This window comes from Camelus bactrianus, chromosome 10, assembly GCF_048773025.1.
Source record: "Camelus bactrianus isolate YW-2024 breed Bactrian camel chromosome 10, ASM4877302v1, whole genome shotgun sequence".
NCBI classification, from domain to species: Eukaryota; Metazoa; Chordata; class Mammalia; order Artiodactyla; family Camelidae; genus Camelus; species Camelus bactrianus.
Window position 1 is genome coordinate 7,622,531 of NC_133548.1, and position 14,667 is coordinate 7,637,197.

At 46.3% G+C, this 14,667-nt stretch overlaps 1 protein-coding gene across 1 annotated transcript; it reads right to left on the reverse strand.

Annotated features, from left to right (window-relative positions):
- Positions 1-723: 723 nt before the first annotated feature.
- Positions 724-12,656, reverse strand: STIP1 (stress induced phosphoprotein 1). The gene is made up of 14 exons (XM_010957051.3): positions 12,506-12,656; positions 9,279-9,488; positions 8,654-8,795; positions 8,351-8,492; positions 7,393-7,561; positions 6,212-6,338; positions 6,018-6,120; positions 5,633-5,753; positions 4,439-4,535; positions 4,163-4,287; positions 2,351-2,387; positions 2,059-2,162; positions 1,673-1,845; positions 724-1,217 (listed from the first exon to the last, which is right to left on the reverse strand). The coding sequence occupies exons 1-14, from the start codon at positions 12,512-12,514 to the stop codon at positions 1,145-1,147; spliced, it is 1,632 nt and encodes a 543-aa protein (XP_010955353.1). The 5' UTR covers positions 12,515-12,656; the 3' UTR covers positions 724-1,144.
- Positions 12,657-14,667: the final 2,011 nt, after the last annotated feature.

The window sequence follows — 14,667 nt, forward strand, 5'->3', positions numbered from 1 at the left end:
TGGAGGCCAGGTTTTCTAACTGGGCCACCCAGGCCAGGGAGGAGGCCTGCCTGGGGGTTCCCAGGGGAAGGCCAGCTTATGCAAAGTCAAGGTGGCAGGAAGTACAGCCAACTGCTGGCCTCAGCAACTTCCTAGCCCAAAGGCTGCACTCAGGGACCAAATGAGGAAGTTTTACTACAGCTGAGAAGACCCCAGTCCAAAAGGGTTTTAGAAAGTTTATTGCAACCATAGGAAAGTGTCATTAAAACCTATTTTAAGCTCGGTTGAAAGTGGTGAGTTAAGAACTAAAACTAACTATACATACAGTTAGCAGGAAGATTCGATCTTTCCAAAAGGAAGGTTGAGAATCTCTTGCAATAGAAATTGTTTTCGATGTTTGCTGAGATCCAGTGTTCTCTGGATCTAACTAGTTTTTTTCTGGCTTTGAGATTAGTGTGGAGAACTGACAGCATGGGAATCACCTCCGGAGCTGGTGCCACTCCGGGGAGGGCGGGAGCCTCCAGGCTCCCTTTCAGTGTTCACTGAGTGACAGCACCACCTAGTGGCCACCTCCGTGCGGCTGTGGAATCCAGCCAAGCTCACACTGCCCCACCCCACTCCTTAGGAAGTAAAGGAGGCTCTGGTTCCCAGGAGTGCATTTACACCTCTCCCTATCCAGACTGTGACCTCTGCAGGACAACTTTAAATCTTTTGGCAAAAAAATTACTCAGGGACATAGCAACGTATAACCACGCCTGACTGGCTTGTTTTATTGGAGGAGAGGACGTGGAGTTAACAATGTGAAGACAGTTGGGACCTGAGGTTGGGAAGAACACCCCCTCCCTCCCCTACCCATACATGCCCACCGCCCCAAATAAAAAACCAACTATGGGGGAGCAGCTGAGACAGCGACTGGGGGGCAGGGGCGGGAGACATGGAACTCAGGGCAGCAGAAGAGACCATGCGTGTGCTGGGAAGGCCCAGAGGCAGCGGCTGCACAAGTAACGCAAGTACAAGTCTCTGAATCGTCCACATAGGTCTGTATAAATATATAGATAAGTTGTTAGCTTTCTCCCCTTCTCTCCCTCCTGCTCGTGCTGCTTGCCGCGGTCCCAGCTCCTCTTTCCACATGAGGGTGAAGGGAAGGGGGATGATGAGCAAGTCATCACCGAATTGCGATCAGACCCACATCCATCAGCTTCTGGATCTTTTGTGCTATTACAGGATTCTTCAAGTGTCTGACAAAGAAGAGGCAGAGTTATGTGAAATGAGATTTAACCTAAAAAAACTCTTAACTTGCTTGCAGAGCAATCCCCAGTGCAAACCCCCTGGACGCCACCAACAAACTGGTGGTGGTGAAGGAGGCGTCCTGGCAAAGACTGCCTCAGAACCGCACAGGCCTTCTCTGCCTATGGTCAGAAGTGGACCAGTCCCACTGTGCAGCAGTCCATGGACACAGCTTTAAGCTGAGACCTTTCTCCCAGCAAAACTGTTCTTTCCAACTAAGCACTTAAGCCATCATGACTAACACACAAAAGAAGCCCTTCCAGCTCACCACCAATTGTCAACCTTCTAAGTAAGAATTACACAACAAACATCTCACCCAGACCGATCACACTGCTGCCAGCATTGTGCATTCTCACTGCTCCTGTTCACCTTCTCCCTCCAATGCCACCCTTCTAACTCGACTTACTCGCTGAGCGCCTGGGGGTCCTTCTGCATCTGTTCCAGGATGAGCCGCATGGCCGGGTCACTCATTATCTGCTGCACCTCGGGGTCGGCCATGGCCCGCCTTTTCACATCTTCCGGGCTGTCGTGTCGGTTGTACTGGGCCATCATGCAGCGCTGGTAACCATCTGCAGCCTCCTGCATTCCAGTAAAGCCATACGGGGAGGGAGTTAGCACCACCTGGCTTGGCTCACTGCTGCAGCAGGTCCAAGACAGCAGAGGTAATTGAGGGAGAGAGACAGACACGTAGAGAAACAGGCGGGATGGAAGAGTCAGTGAATGAACACTGAAAAAGTCTGAAGAAGAAAGGGAGGCAAGGGAAAGCTCACCAAAGGCCAGAAGCAGCCCCACCTTACAGTTGGAGTCCAGGTCAAGTGCCTTCTGGTAGACGTCCATGGCTTTCGTGTAGTCTTTCATCGCTTCCAAGGCGGCCGCTTTCCGTGTATAGCCCTTGACTGCAGACGGAAGGGAGAGGTGAGGCGTCATCCAGAACACACCTCCTCATCTCAACACTGACAGCCCTCACATCGAAGGCTAGCTCCTACACACTACAGGCCCCAAAGACACAGGCCACAAGCACGCTCTCTCCCCTCAATCCTCTGGCCAGTAAGGGGATAGAGAAGCAGCACAGAAAGTTACTTACTGAAGGTCGGTTCTAGCTGGATGCACTCCTCACAGTCCTAGGAAGGAAAGACAGAAAAGAACTAGGCTCATTCCTTTAGATGAGTTACTTTAGGGCAGACTGATCATTTGGAATTACAAATCTAACTGTTCACCCAGAGCCATTACAGAACATTCTACTTTTGTTCCCAGTGCTTCTGTTAATCCTGGCATTTGGGTAATTTGACAGCAGGCCTAGCAAAAGGAGAGTAGAGAGGCTCAGTAAGCAGAGCCACAAGGGCTGACAAGCCCAGCTTAAGCTCCATCTCACGTAAAACAAGGGGCCCAGATTCTTCAAGAGGCTGATGTTATGGGATAAAAACCCAAAAGGTGGGGGAATTTCTAGTGTGAGAAACTAGGGGCTACTAATACTGTGACTGGATGGGAAGAGGTACTTCAGGAGACGTATGCTCAAGAATTTAGAGACCAAGTGCCAAAACACATCATTTCCTTTCACAAATGGTTCAGTAAAAATGTGTCACTGCTTATGGCTGCATAAAGGTGAAAACACACGGGTATTCTGTATACCTTTAAAATATAAAATTATGAGGAAAAATGCTAAACAGAGTAGTGCGTGCACCTAGGCTTAACTCCAACTCTTCCACCAAGAAGCTCTAAGGCCAGAAGCGATTCTACTCATTCCTTCTTCCCACGTGCGGACTCGGAAAGCACTGCTCCACCTCTCAGGTGCCTGGCAATGTTATTCTCTGCTTTGCAAACCAACTTGCTTTTGACATTGCCCTTGTACAGTTCCACCAGCAGCAATGATGTCTCTACGACACACACAGACCCAGAATAGCGGCAGCAAACAAAAACCATCACAAACTCAGGTACTGGTGTCTCTAGATAGATCACATTCTATCTTGTTCCCACAAGATGGTCCAGGCTTGTCTCCTAGAGAACAGTTTAAAAATCGCCAAGAGGCACAGAGCAGCTCATGTTCAAGAGAGCAATGCTGAGTAACCCCTCCAGTGTTGAACATGACTGTATCTGACCGTACTTGACATGACTGAGAACAGCAGACCTAGCCACCTGCAGTAAGGATGGTAAAGCTGCTGTGGAAAATAAGGCAGTTCCTCAAAAAACAAAACAAAAAACAAAAAACCACCAAAAAACCCCCGCACAGAACTATAGTATTTCTACTGTAGCCTATAATACCTGAAAGAATTGAAACCAGGGACTCAGACAGATAATCTGTACACCCCTGTTCATAGCAGCATTACTCAGAATAGCCAAAAGCTGGAAAGAACCCAGTCTATGGACAGATGGATGGATAAACAAAAGACGGTCTATCCATACAATGGAATATCATTCAGCTGTAAAAAAGGAAATGCTGACATGTGCTACATGAATCTTGAAGACATTATGCTAAGTGCCATAAACTAAACACAAAAGGTAAGAAATTGTATGATTCTACCTATAGAAGGTCCCTAGAATGATCAAATTCATAGAATGTAGAACAGTGACTGTCAGGGGCTGGGGGAGGGGATAGGGAGTTAGTTTAGAAGATGCAGAGTTTCCATTTGGGAAGATGGTTGCACAACAATGTGGATGTACTTTATGTCACTCAACTGTACATTTAAAAAAAGACAGAACAACAACAAAGATGTAAGGTAGGACAAAGGGAAGGAAAAAGATCCACTTTCCCACCCTGTGTTCTTACAAATCTCACACGTGCACCATCAAAGTAAGAACGACAAGCTGATGTTGATGAAAACATGAAAAGAGAAAGCACACTTTCCTCATCTACAGATTACAGTAACGGCTGCTCTGCAGAATATTCCCAGAGCCTCACCTTGAGTGCCAGCTGGAACTCAAGGAGTTTGGTGTAGCAAGCAGCTCGATTGCTGTACAATTTGGCATCTTTTGGGTTCCGTTTGATGGCTTCTGTATAATGCTTCATGGCCTGGGGATAGTCCCCTGGATAAGGAAAATAGAAACTTAAAAAAAAAAAAAGGCAAAAGAAGCCACCCTCTTCCCCCAAAGTGTTATCAATCCCACAGTCAGCCAAGGCCCCGAATGCACATTCAACTGCTCTCATCCCAAGTTCCACCATCTGAGCTGGAAGTACCTTTCTGAAAACACTCATTGCCTTTGTTCTTCTCCTCCAAGGCCAAGTCAGGGTTGATGTAGGCCAGCCGCTCTTGTTCCTTCAGGATTTTCTCTGCCTAAAAAAAGGTTAATTCTTGGAATAGTCATTCAGACTCTCATAAACATTAGGCTAAAAGGCCTGATCAGAATTTTAATTTTCAGAGAGTATTGCTGTATAAAGTAAATAAACTACAAAGAGAACAGAACACAGGGAATACAGCCTGTATTTTTTAATAACTTTAAATAGAGTATAATCTATAAGTTTTGAAATACGGTGCTATACACCTGAAACTAGTAAATATTGTAAATCAACTACGCCTCAATTCAAAAAATATAATTTTATACTCATTAGCAATGTATACTGTAAAACAGAATGAGTGATATTGACATACACTTGGTATAAAGATATGCACTACATGAAAATGATGTGTTAATAGCTCGATTTTCTTTTTTAATGTTTTAGACTTTATTTAATAATATTTTTAAAAATTGAAGTATAGTTGATGTACAATATTACATATTACAGGTATACAATACAGTGATCCAAAAATTTTAAAGGTTATATTCCATTTATAGTTATTATAAAATATTGGCTATACTCCCCATGTTGTACAATACATCCTTGTAGCTTATTTTATACTTCATAGTTTGTATCTTTTAATCCTCCACCTCCATCTTGCCCCCCTTCTCTATCCCCACTGGTAACCACTAGGTTGATGCTTTACATCTGTGAGTCTGTTTCTTTTCTGTTATATTCACTAGTTTGTTGTATTTTTTTAGATTCCATATGTAAGTGATACCTTATAGTAATTGTCTTTCTCTACCTCATTTATTTCACCTAATTAGTTCAATTTTCTGACCAATCTTTTTGTGAATAAAATACCCTCCTACATAATTTGGTTGTATAAAGTAAGAAAAATCTTAAGTTACAATAAGACCTGTAATACTGTTAGCGCACTGACCCTCAACATTAGATGCTGAAACCTTGGCCGACCACAACGGACAGCAGAAAAATAGGGTTATTCCCTACACGTTGTCCTCACTGACAGGGGCAGCATGACCAAAGATAATACTTTAAAAATTTAATATTTAAAAAACTTTAAGGTTTATTATTAAATACTAACGACTACAATAAATAAAAGAAATAACAAAATATCCCTTAATCTCTACTCACCTGTTGGCACTTTTTGAGCACATCTGGGGTTCGGTGCTCTGCCAGAGACTTGTTGTAGAAATGGATGGCATCCTTGTACTTTTCTTCTTTGAAATAGGAGTTGCCAATTCGAGCATAAGCTCTGACAGAGACAAGAGAGAAAAGAATTTGCTAAGGGCAGACAACAGACAAGGCCAGCCGCTGAAGAGAAAAAAACATCTGCAACTAGACTCAAGGCCCGCGAGCTGGCTCGGGCCCCACGCCCCTCCAACACCTTATGTCTTGGCTCCTGCAGCCTCCTTTCCAGCCCACAGCTAAGAGCAGGTTCTGCAGCCAGCAGCCCTCCTCCCCATGCAGATACGGCACCCTCCACGCCACTCAAGGTATTCCAGAAGGTCAAGCGTACTTGGCAATCTGTCGGTAGTCTTCTCGGTTTTCTCGCCCCACTTCAATGGCCTTCTCACAAAGCTCACGGCATTTACCATAGTCGCCCATTTCGAAGTAAACAGCTGCCAGGCAGGATGGTCAAGAAAGAAGAGTCAGCCCTGGCCTCTCCTCCAGCACCACCTAACAACTCCTGTGCCCGCCTCCCGGCCTCACCTGCTTGGTTGGTCATGTAAGTCATGTTGGTGGGGTCCAAGTCCTTGGCTCTGTCATAGTGTTTCAAGGCTGTGTCAAAGTCTTTCTTCTTGTAGGCATCATTCCCTAACTCTTTTTCTTTCAGTGCCTAGATGAGGTGTGGAAGAAATGAGTGCTGGGCCAATCTAACCCAGATGGCCAAGAGAGCCAGGGCCCGTCACAAGTCCGCACAGCACACACAACAAGGCCGCAGGAGCAGCTCTCCACATTCACAGCCCTCCCTCATCAAGCAGCTACAGGTTTCAAACAGTGAAGTACCAGCTGTCAGGATGAAAAGTTAAAGAGTTTCATCTCTGTTTCCTCCAAAACCCCTCCCTTCCCACCTACTCTTCTGGATCTTTGTCAGACAGTAAGGGCTTCTTCAGGGGAGAGGAAGTCCCTTCAGCAGGAAGCAACTTTAGGGAGGACAAGACTATTTTGTGCTAGGTTTCATTCTGAGCGGCTGAGCAAGTTCCATTTCTGTCACATGGCCGTCTCGGGGTCTGAGTGGCTGCAGACACCAGCGGCGATGAGAGGGTTAGAAGGGGCTACACGCGTGGCAGGAGTCTTCAGCAGAGCTCACTACCACCCACACTGGAGGGCCTTTTTCCAGCGCTGAGACACCATGGAACAGCCAACGCTCACCCATTTAAAGGTACTAAATTTGGTAACAATCTGCTGTTCCCATTTATAAAACGGGAAATAAAATCATTTAGGCACATGCCTCCTGCTCTGGAAGACAGTGTTGCTAAGTGGACAATTTTTAATTACACACCAGTCCAACCAGGAAACAGAAGCCTAAGGACTGAGAGACAGCATCCTTCTGGATCATGGCAAAGACAAGGACCACTCACAACTTTACTAGATGGTCCAGCTGACACCCATGCTGCCGGAACCACAGTTGCCGTGGGACTGTGGACAGGTAGCTCCTGCTGCCTAAAGACTCTGAGACACAATTCCTGTCAAATTGCTTGTCACATGGGCCTTTTAATATATTAACCATTCTAATTAATAAGCTTAGCACATACCAAACGCTCAAAAAAATAATTATAGCCTTCTGAGGTCTACAGATGTCCCCACCTGACATACATATTTCCAGTTGACTAGGCTGTTTCTAAGTGTATGATACTAAATAATTACTTAAAACAAAAAAAGCAAGAGACCTGCTTCTTATTCTCTGGAAGATCTTCTTCCATTGGCTCCGGCTTGGTCTCCTTTTTGGGAGGAGGTGGTGGTGGAGGTGTGGCAACTTCCTCCTCCTCATCCATACTGCCCAGATCAACCCCCAGGAGGACACTGAGAGTAGTCATGATTCGGGGATCTTGCAGTTTCCTATATTGGTAAAAAGGGAGAAAGAAAAAAGCATTTATTCTTCTCTACAATTAATTTGGGGGTGGTGGTAATTAGGCTTTTATTTACTTATTTTTTAACAGAGGTACTGGGGATTGAACCCAGGACCTCATGAATGCTAAGCATGTGCTCTATCACTGAGCTGTACCCTTACCCCCTCCACAATTGATCTTAAACCCCAAAGTATTGCTGAAGTCCAGATTACTGTATATAAAAGCTTCTCGTCCATGAATACATTGCAAGATTCTGCACTATCCAAAGTTACAACTGCAGAATACTCAGTCCTTTGAAAATCCATCTGAAGTGAGGTAACAGATCAGATTTATTTCTTGAGGCCAGTAGGTAGAGAGGAATGAGTTATAGGTACATTCTGTCTGATCTCAGGAGCCAAAAAGAGATTCAGATAGTCAGATACCAATATAAGATTTACAGACACATCTTTAAATCTGACATCCTTTCAACCTTGAGTTTTGGCCCCAATATACCAACAGGGATAGTGGAGCTTGTGTGTCCAGAAAGGATAGTTCACACTTGCCGGAGAGCAGGGTGAGGGTTAGAACAAACATTCCAGATTACTTGATATATTCTCCTCCTGACCCTTTCTGGAAATACAAAAACAAAAAACCAAAAAACCAATAAACCAACAAACTCCTACTGTTCTTTGGAGAAAAAGCAAAAGCAGAAACCCTGCCATCTGGATGAGGGAATCCTCTGCCACAGGGCCCCAGGAAGCACACACAATGTTCCTGTCCATTTGCTGCCTTGACTTACGTGCCCAGGTCGGACGGCTTGTTTCGCAGTTGCTCTATCAGCTCCCGGTAGGTAGGGTCAGCGAGCAGAGTCTTTGTCCTGGGATCACTCTCCAACTTCTGATACAGATTAGGCATGTTGAAAGGGTTCATGAATTTCCTCTCTGTTCCAAACAAAGAAAAGCACATCACTGGGAAGTCAGTTATTGTGCCCCAGTAGCATACTAGACCAACACTGGAGGGAGCCTCAAGTTTGATCCCATTTAAAGAATAATTTTAAAAAGAGAGAGAAAGAAAAGGAAACGACAGTGTACATGGAGCCTACCTGCCAACCGGGTCTCCATATTCTGTAAACCCTCTTTGAGCTGAGGGTTGTTTGCTTCATGTTTTAAACCCTCCTCATAGGTTCTCTTGGCTTCTTCAAATCGGTTTAAGAACTCAAGAGCTGCTGCTTTTCGCGAATAGCCCTAAAACCAGCAAAAAAAGATGTAACACAAATTAAAGGACACCTAGAGGTAAATTCTGAACTCGAACTCAAAAGAACCCACTTTATACTTCATGGGACAAAATGAGTATTCCCACGAAGGTCAAAGAAAGAACAGGAAGAGGAGCAGGATACACCACCAGTACTATCCACTCCACACAATGCAGCCACATAGCTAAGACACACACTCTCCCCACCCTGGTTCAGCTTGTGATCCTAAGTGTTGTTAGTTTCTCTGGCAACATTCTTTCATAGTAGTACCAAAAGAAAGACATGTCTGAACACCTGATGGTACCCCAGATTTGATGAAATACACCATCACTCTGAGAAACATTCCCAAACTAGGGGGAGAGGACCAATCAACTGTGAGTCTCTTGGGATGGCAGGCCAGGAGGGCTGGTGTTTAAGAACTGCCCCCAAAGGAGTTTCTGGGCACCTGAATAGCCCCAGCTCACACACAGCCTACCTTGCCCCAGTCAGGCTTCAGGTCAACGGTTTTACAGGCATCCTCGTAGGCCTTCTGGTAGTCTCCTTTCTTGGCATAGGCAGCTGAGCGATTACTGTAGAGCACATGGTTCTGAGGGTCTAACTTAATGGCTTCTGAGTAGCACTGTAACGCGTCGTCGATGTTGCCAGCACTCAGGGCTTTGTTGCCCTTCTCTTTTAGCTCGTTCACCTGAGGAGAACAGCCACCCATATAGTTCCCCCCCCACACACAATATACTTCAATCCCGACTTCTTAGGTGATACTCATTTTTTTCTGTTGCTATCGACAAGCAGGTTACTCTACAGATTAATGTTAATTAATTTACATTTCTCACACCTTTGGGAACCAGCAAGGAAAAAATAAAACAAGGAAGCATCAGTCTGACACTTTGCTTTTTGCTGGCTCCTGTATGGATTAGTAAGAACTCCAGCCACTCTTCCCAAAGTCTCTACTTCAAGCTGATAAAGCCACTCTAGGACATACTCATGAGTTCCTTTCATGCGAGAATAAATTCATTTGCCATAGATTTCCAGAGTTCAAATGATAAATTGCACACAGGCCTAGTTACTCCTCACAGGACGAGGCAACCAGGAAGGAAGTGGGCTGAGTATGCCCTGACAGACATTCCAGCAACCTACCAGCTTGAGGGGGATGTCTTCAGGAGCATCAAGATGCTCACCTACAATCAGAACAATCTACTTCCCTTTACAGGTGTGGTAATGTCACAACGTGGTAGATTACGGCTCTGTTCCTTAACAGGGAAAGGAAAAGCAGTTCCCCAAAATCAATTTTTGCCATGTTTAAGTATTATTAAGTTACTAAAAGAATGGAAGAGGATAAAGAAACACTGTTTGTGGTTCAATCCTCTATCTTCTCAAATATTCAGAACAGAAACAGCAGGAACACATCAAAGGGTTTAAAAAGGTGAAGTGGACCTTGGCCATGTCAGAACAGGGTCCTAAATAAAGGGCTTTTCTTAACCAGGGAGCCTTACAAGAGAAAAAGGCATACACACTTGGTGTCACTCAAGTTACTAAGTTATTCTTTCTTGGTATCTATCATCTGCCCATGACCCACTGTACTGATGCAACACAGAATTGTTATGAGAAATGACTTTGGAACCGAGGCACACCAATTAGGAACCTCCATCAACCAGAGATCTTAGAAAGACAACCTCTTAGAGGGAAAAGCAAAGAGACTGCCAGCAAGAAAGGGGTAAAAATCTTAGAGCCCATGACGCAGGTGAGAAGACAAAAGATTTAAAAACTCATCTAGTACCACAAGGCAGCTGGGAACAGCTTGGTGGCATTCTTGCCTATCCTACAGAACATCTTCCAAACTGAGCGCCTATCAGCAGTAGGTCAAGAAATCAAGTTTGTAGGTCATAACCACCACTTTGAAAGATCAAATGGAACAGAAAATACCAGCATGTGGTGCATATAATAGAAGGAATTGTCTTGTTAAACATGGTGTATGTTTATCTATCACTTCGCAGCATTTTGCTGATCAAGTGTAGACACATGTCTGTACTGGGTCAAATTTTCCGAGTTTATCACGGTGAGATTTACTTGAAAGGTTACTTAGTTAAAAATACATATATACAATTTTGTCAAACTCAAATATTTCCTAACACTAAAACAAGTGTGAACCTCAGAACTTAAAATGAAAACAAGAAAAGCTACATATTGAATGGGCCCAAGACATTCAAGCACATTCTAACACACCTAGAGTAAAAATGCCAGGCCATCTGTACAACGCTCATGGTAAATGTGCGGTCCTGGGTTTGGCCAAACACTCATTCACAGTCTACCTGTATGTACACTTCTACAGTGGGCAGTTATCATTAAAATTTTCTTCTATTTTGATAACTGCAGTAGAGCTTTTCTTAAATTTAACACAGTAATGTGTTCCTCCTGTCAGAAATATTTCTTGTCTACATCACAGCCTATTTAATCCCTGAAACAGTTATCAAAACAGTGCAAAATGCTTATTAACCCCTCCATTTCCACTTTAAGTTTTAAAAACGTAGCAAAGAGGCTCCATGTTTGGCCAAAGGAGCAATAACTATACTAGAGCAAAAAATCCAGCTTTGTGGATCACACAAAAAAACCTGAGCTGTTTTCTTTTTCCCCCAGATCAATCATTACAGCTCAATAACAGCTTCCAATTGAATAAAACCCCTCTAGGTTTTTGGAAACCTTCAGGCCACAGAGGGCATAATTAAGTCGCTGAAAGCAACCAACAGTAACTTCAAACTTGGCCCCTAATAATGCTGAGCGCAATCAAATAACTTACTTCTTACTGCTTACCTACACATTCTAAATTTTCTACAGCAACTAATTCCTCCTTGTGTAATTAGAAACCAACCTTTTAGAAGTATCAGTCCTCAGTTACTCTTGCATCACGAGAAAGAAAAAGAAAGAAAAGAAAAGAAAAGAAAAGAAAAGAAAAGAAAAGAAAAGAAAAACAAAAACGAGACGGGGAGGGACCGCACGTATACTTGTAAAACACTGATAGAGATGAAATTCATTCCAAGGACTTTCACTGCACCCTCCCCTTTCCCGCATCAAAGAACTCGGCCTGATGCTTGTCATACCTTCACTCAACACTCTTCTATCCTGGCCTTTCCAGATGCAGAGAAGCACGATTTCCCCCAACTGGCTACTAAGTCCCTCAGCTACTTTCAGTGTATTCCCGTCCCCGCTCGGTGCATTCCTCCAAGTTAACTATGGCCAAGTCCTGGGTGGCTTCTACGTCCGCAGTCTCTGATCACCCTCGCAGACGACGAATTCCCTGAGGTTGACCTGATCCCTCCAGCCTCTCCCAGGGCCCCTCGCCCACCTGCATTCCTCCCAGCGCCGCGGGCGCCATCCCCCCAGATCACCCTGGACCCACTTCCCGGCAGGCCTCCGGGACCCGGCTGCGGACCCTCTTCCTGCCGCGTACGCCGAATTGATGACTCCCCCAGCCCTCCTTTCGAGTCGGAGGCGACTAGCGCTGGAGTGGACCCGGCGCTCCCAGAGGCCAGGCCTCCAGCTCCGCCCGCCCGCCGCGGCCCTCACGCCCTCGCCTTCTCCGCTGGTCTGCCGGCCCCGGCCCCCGGCCCGGCAGCCCTGATCGGACGCCCGCCCCACCCCTCCACCCGCGGCCTGGCCTTGGCCGGTACCGCAGCAGCCCCAGGCCTCAGCCCGCCCTTCCCCCTTCACCTGCTCCATAGCTTGGCCCGGAACCCCGTTGAATAGACTCCGTCGGCTCCGCGTTCCCAACCGCACGCGCCGCCTTCTGGAACCTACTAGAAGCTGCCGGGACCCCCAAATCCCGCCCCTTCCTCGCCGGCTTACTGGTCGCGCTACTTTAGGGGGCTTTCTGTGCTTTTCTACTATTGGCTTGAAGTCTAGCCCATCATCTTTGCTTCTCTCTGATTGGACAGCGGAGAGTAATTCCCCCGGCCCTGCCTCCTCCACGCCTCGGGATTGGGCTCCCCAATAAGCCCCGCCCACCTTGGACTCTATGATTGGAAAGAGGAGTGGACCCCTGCGACAAGGATTGGTCCCTTGGGCCGTCAATCGTGGCCGAGCTGGCCGCGCCCATTGGTCCTGTTCTTTCTGGAAATTTCCACCTTTCCCATTGGGCTGATGGACTCCATGGCGGAACCGCCTTCAGATTTAAAAAAATGTCAATTGGGCGGAGAGTTTTCGACACTTTGCTCTGATAGGTTTAAGTTGCTGTCTTTCATAGAGCAGGGTGGGGTTTCACCGCAGCCGTGGTTTATGGGAGTCCAAGGCCACAGTCACCCTCTGCTGCGATGGTTCCGGAGGCAATGGGCTCCGGGCACTTGTCGCTTCCTGCCTCGCTGTGTGGCGACTCTGGCCGGGACGATTCGCATCTCCCCAGCGGCAGAGAGCCCTGTTCCTTCGCGCGTGCGTCAGGCTCGGGAGTTCCCAACCTAGCTTATAGGAGTGACCGTTTAGGTCAGCCTCAGGAGAGCTCCCTGGCCCATGCCCGGATCTCGCTATTAGGTTCTGGGTGTTCCGAGATCCCGCGTGGTGGTGAAGACGCTGGGGCTTGGGTAGGACAGGCTCGGGATCTCACCTTGGCGGGGCCCCTAGGTGGAGACGCACACCCTCTCTGAACCTCTCGGGTGGAGGGTTTGGTAACCTAGGGCCATGGGAACGTTCATATTCATGCAGTTCAGTATTTAGCACTTAATGAAGGAGTGCTGCCTTCGTTCGGAACTAAAGGAGTGAAGAAGACAAAGATCTCACTGAGGTGCTTAACCACCTGCTGGTGGGCGGCAGCCGCCTGGGCTATCCTTAAGTCGCAACCCTCCTGCGAGAGGCAGGGCAGATACCCGGAGAGGAGTGAAAGGCTTACAGCGTGAGAGAGAAATGATTTTTCGTCCTGGACCAGTATGTAGTTACCGAAACAAAGGAGCCGCATGACTGGGCTCTGGAGGGAGCTTGGATAAGGGTCTTGGGCCCTGCTGTGACCTCTTTTTCCCACCTCTGAGTAATGCCCTCCCTTCCCAGGGTTTTGACTGTGCCAATAGATTGTCTCCACAGTGTCCTCGTCCATCCCAGATGTCTGACCCTCCTCGACACTACAGCCAAGGTCACTGCAGATCTTCATGCCTGGTAACCCCCTCCCTTGCTTAAAACTCTTGGAGGCATTTAGATTGGGGCTCAGGACCTGTCTAATCTGGCAGGCCTTTTCCCACCTCTTCTTTCCCTGTTCTCCACCTTCAGCACCAAACTCCAGCCACACTATGTCTATCCCTTGAATTAGGCTGGTTTCTTCACTCTGAGCCTTCCTGCAAGGTGTTTCCTCTGCTGGGATCCCCCTTCCACCAACTCTGCCAGGATAGCGTCTTCGATTTTTCAGGATGAGATGAACTGTAAACGTTCTTTGACCATCTGCCCCCAATAAGCTCACTAATTTCTATCCACCTGTTATTTGCTTTCACGGCATCATGTGTCCAATCACGTATTACACCAGCAACTTTGGTATCCGTACCACATTTTGTAAGGCCCACAAGAGCTTTGTGTCTATTTTCCTTATCCTTGTCTTCCAAGCGCATTGTACAGTTTCTGGCACGCAGTAGGCAAATATATTGAATGCCCTATAATGTGTTAGGTGTAATTGTGGGTACTGGGGGAAATGCAGTAAGCAACAATCACAGTGCCAAAAACCACTGTTTTTGTGATGCTCATTTTAGTAAGAACAAAAAAGATTTGTATAGTGTATCTGCAGCATAGAAAAAGAAAGCATGGAAAGGATTAATGGAGCATCGGGCAAGGGGGGAAGGTGTTGCATTTCCAATAGGGGAAGCAGATCAAATCCCAGTAAGAAGCTAATATTTGAGAAAAAA

What these genes read in the sequence shown, in the direction of transcription:
- STIP1 (XM_010957051.3), bottom strand. An exon ending in AAGCCGTCCGACCTGGGCAC is followed by an intron (nt 7,562 to 8,350) that starts GTAAGTCAAGGC and finishes TTACCAATATAG; the next exon opens with GAAACTGCAAGATCCCCGAA. An exon ending in GACCCCCAGGCGCTCAGCGA is followed by an intron (nt 1,218 to 1,672) that starts GTAAGTCGAGTT and finishes CTTCTTTGTCAG; the next exon opens with ACACTTGAAGAATCCTGTAA.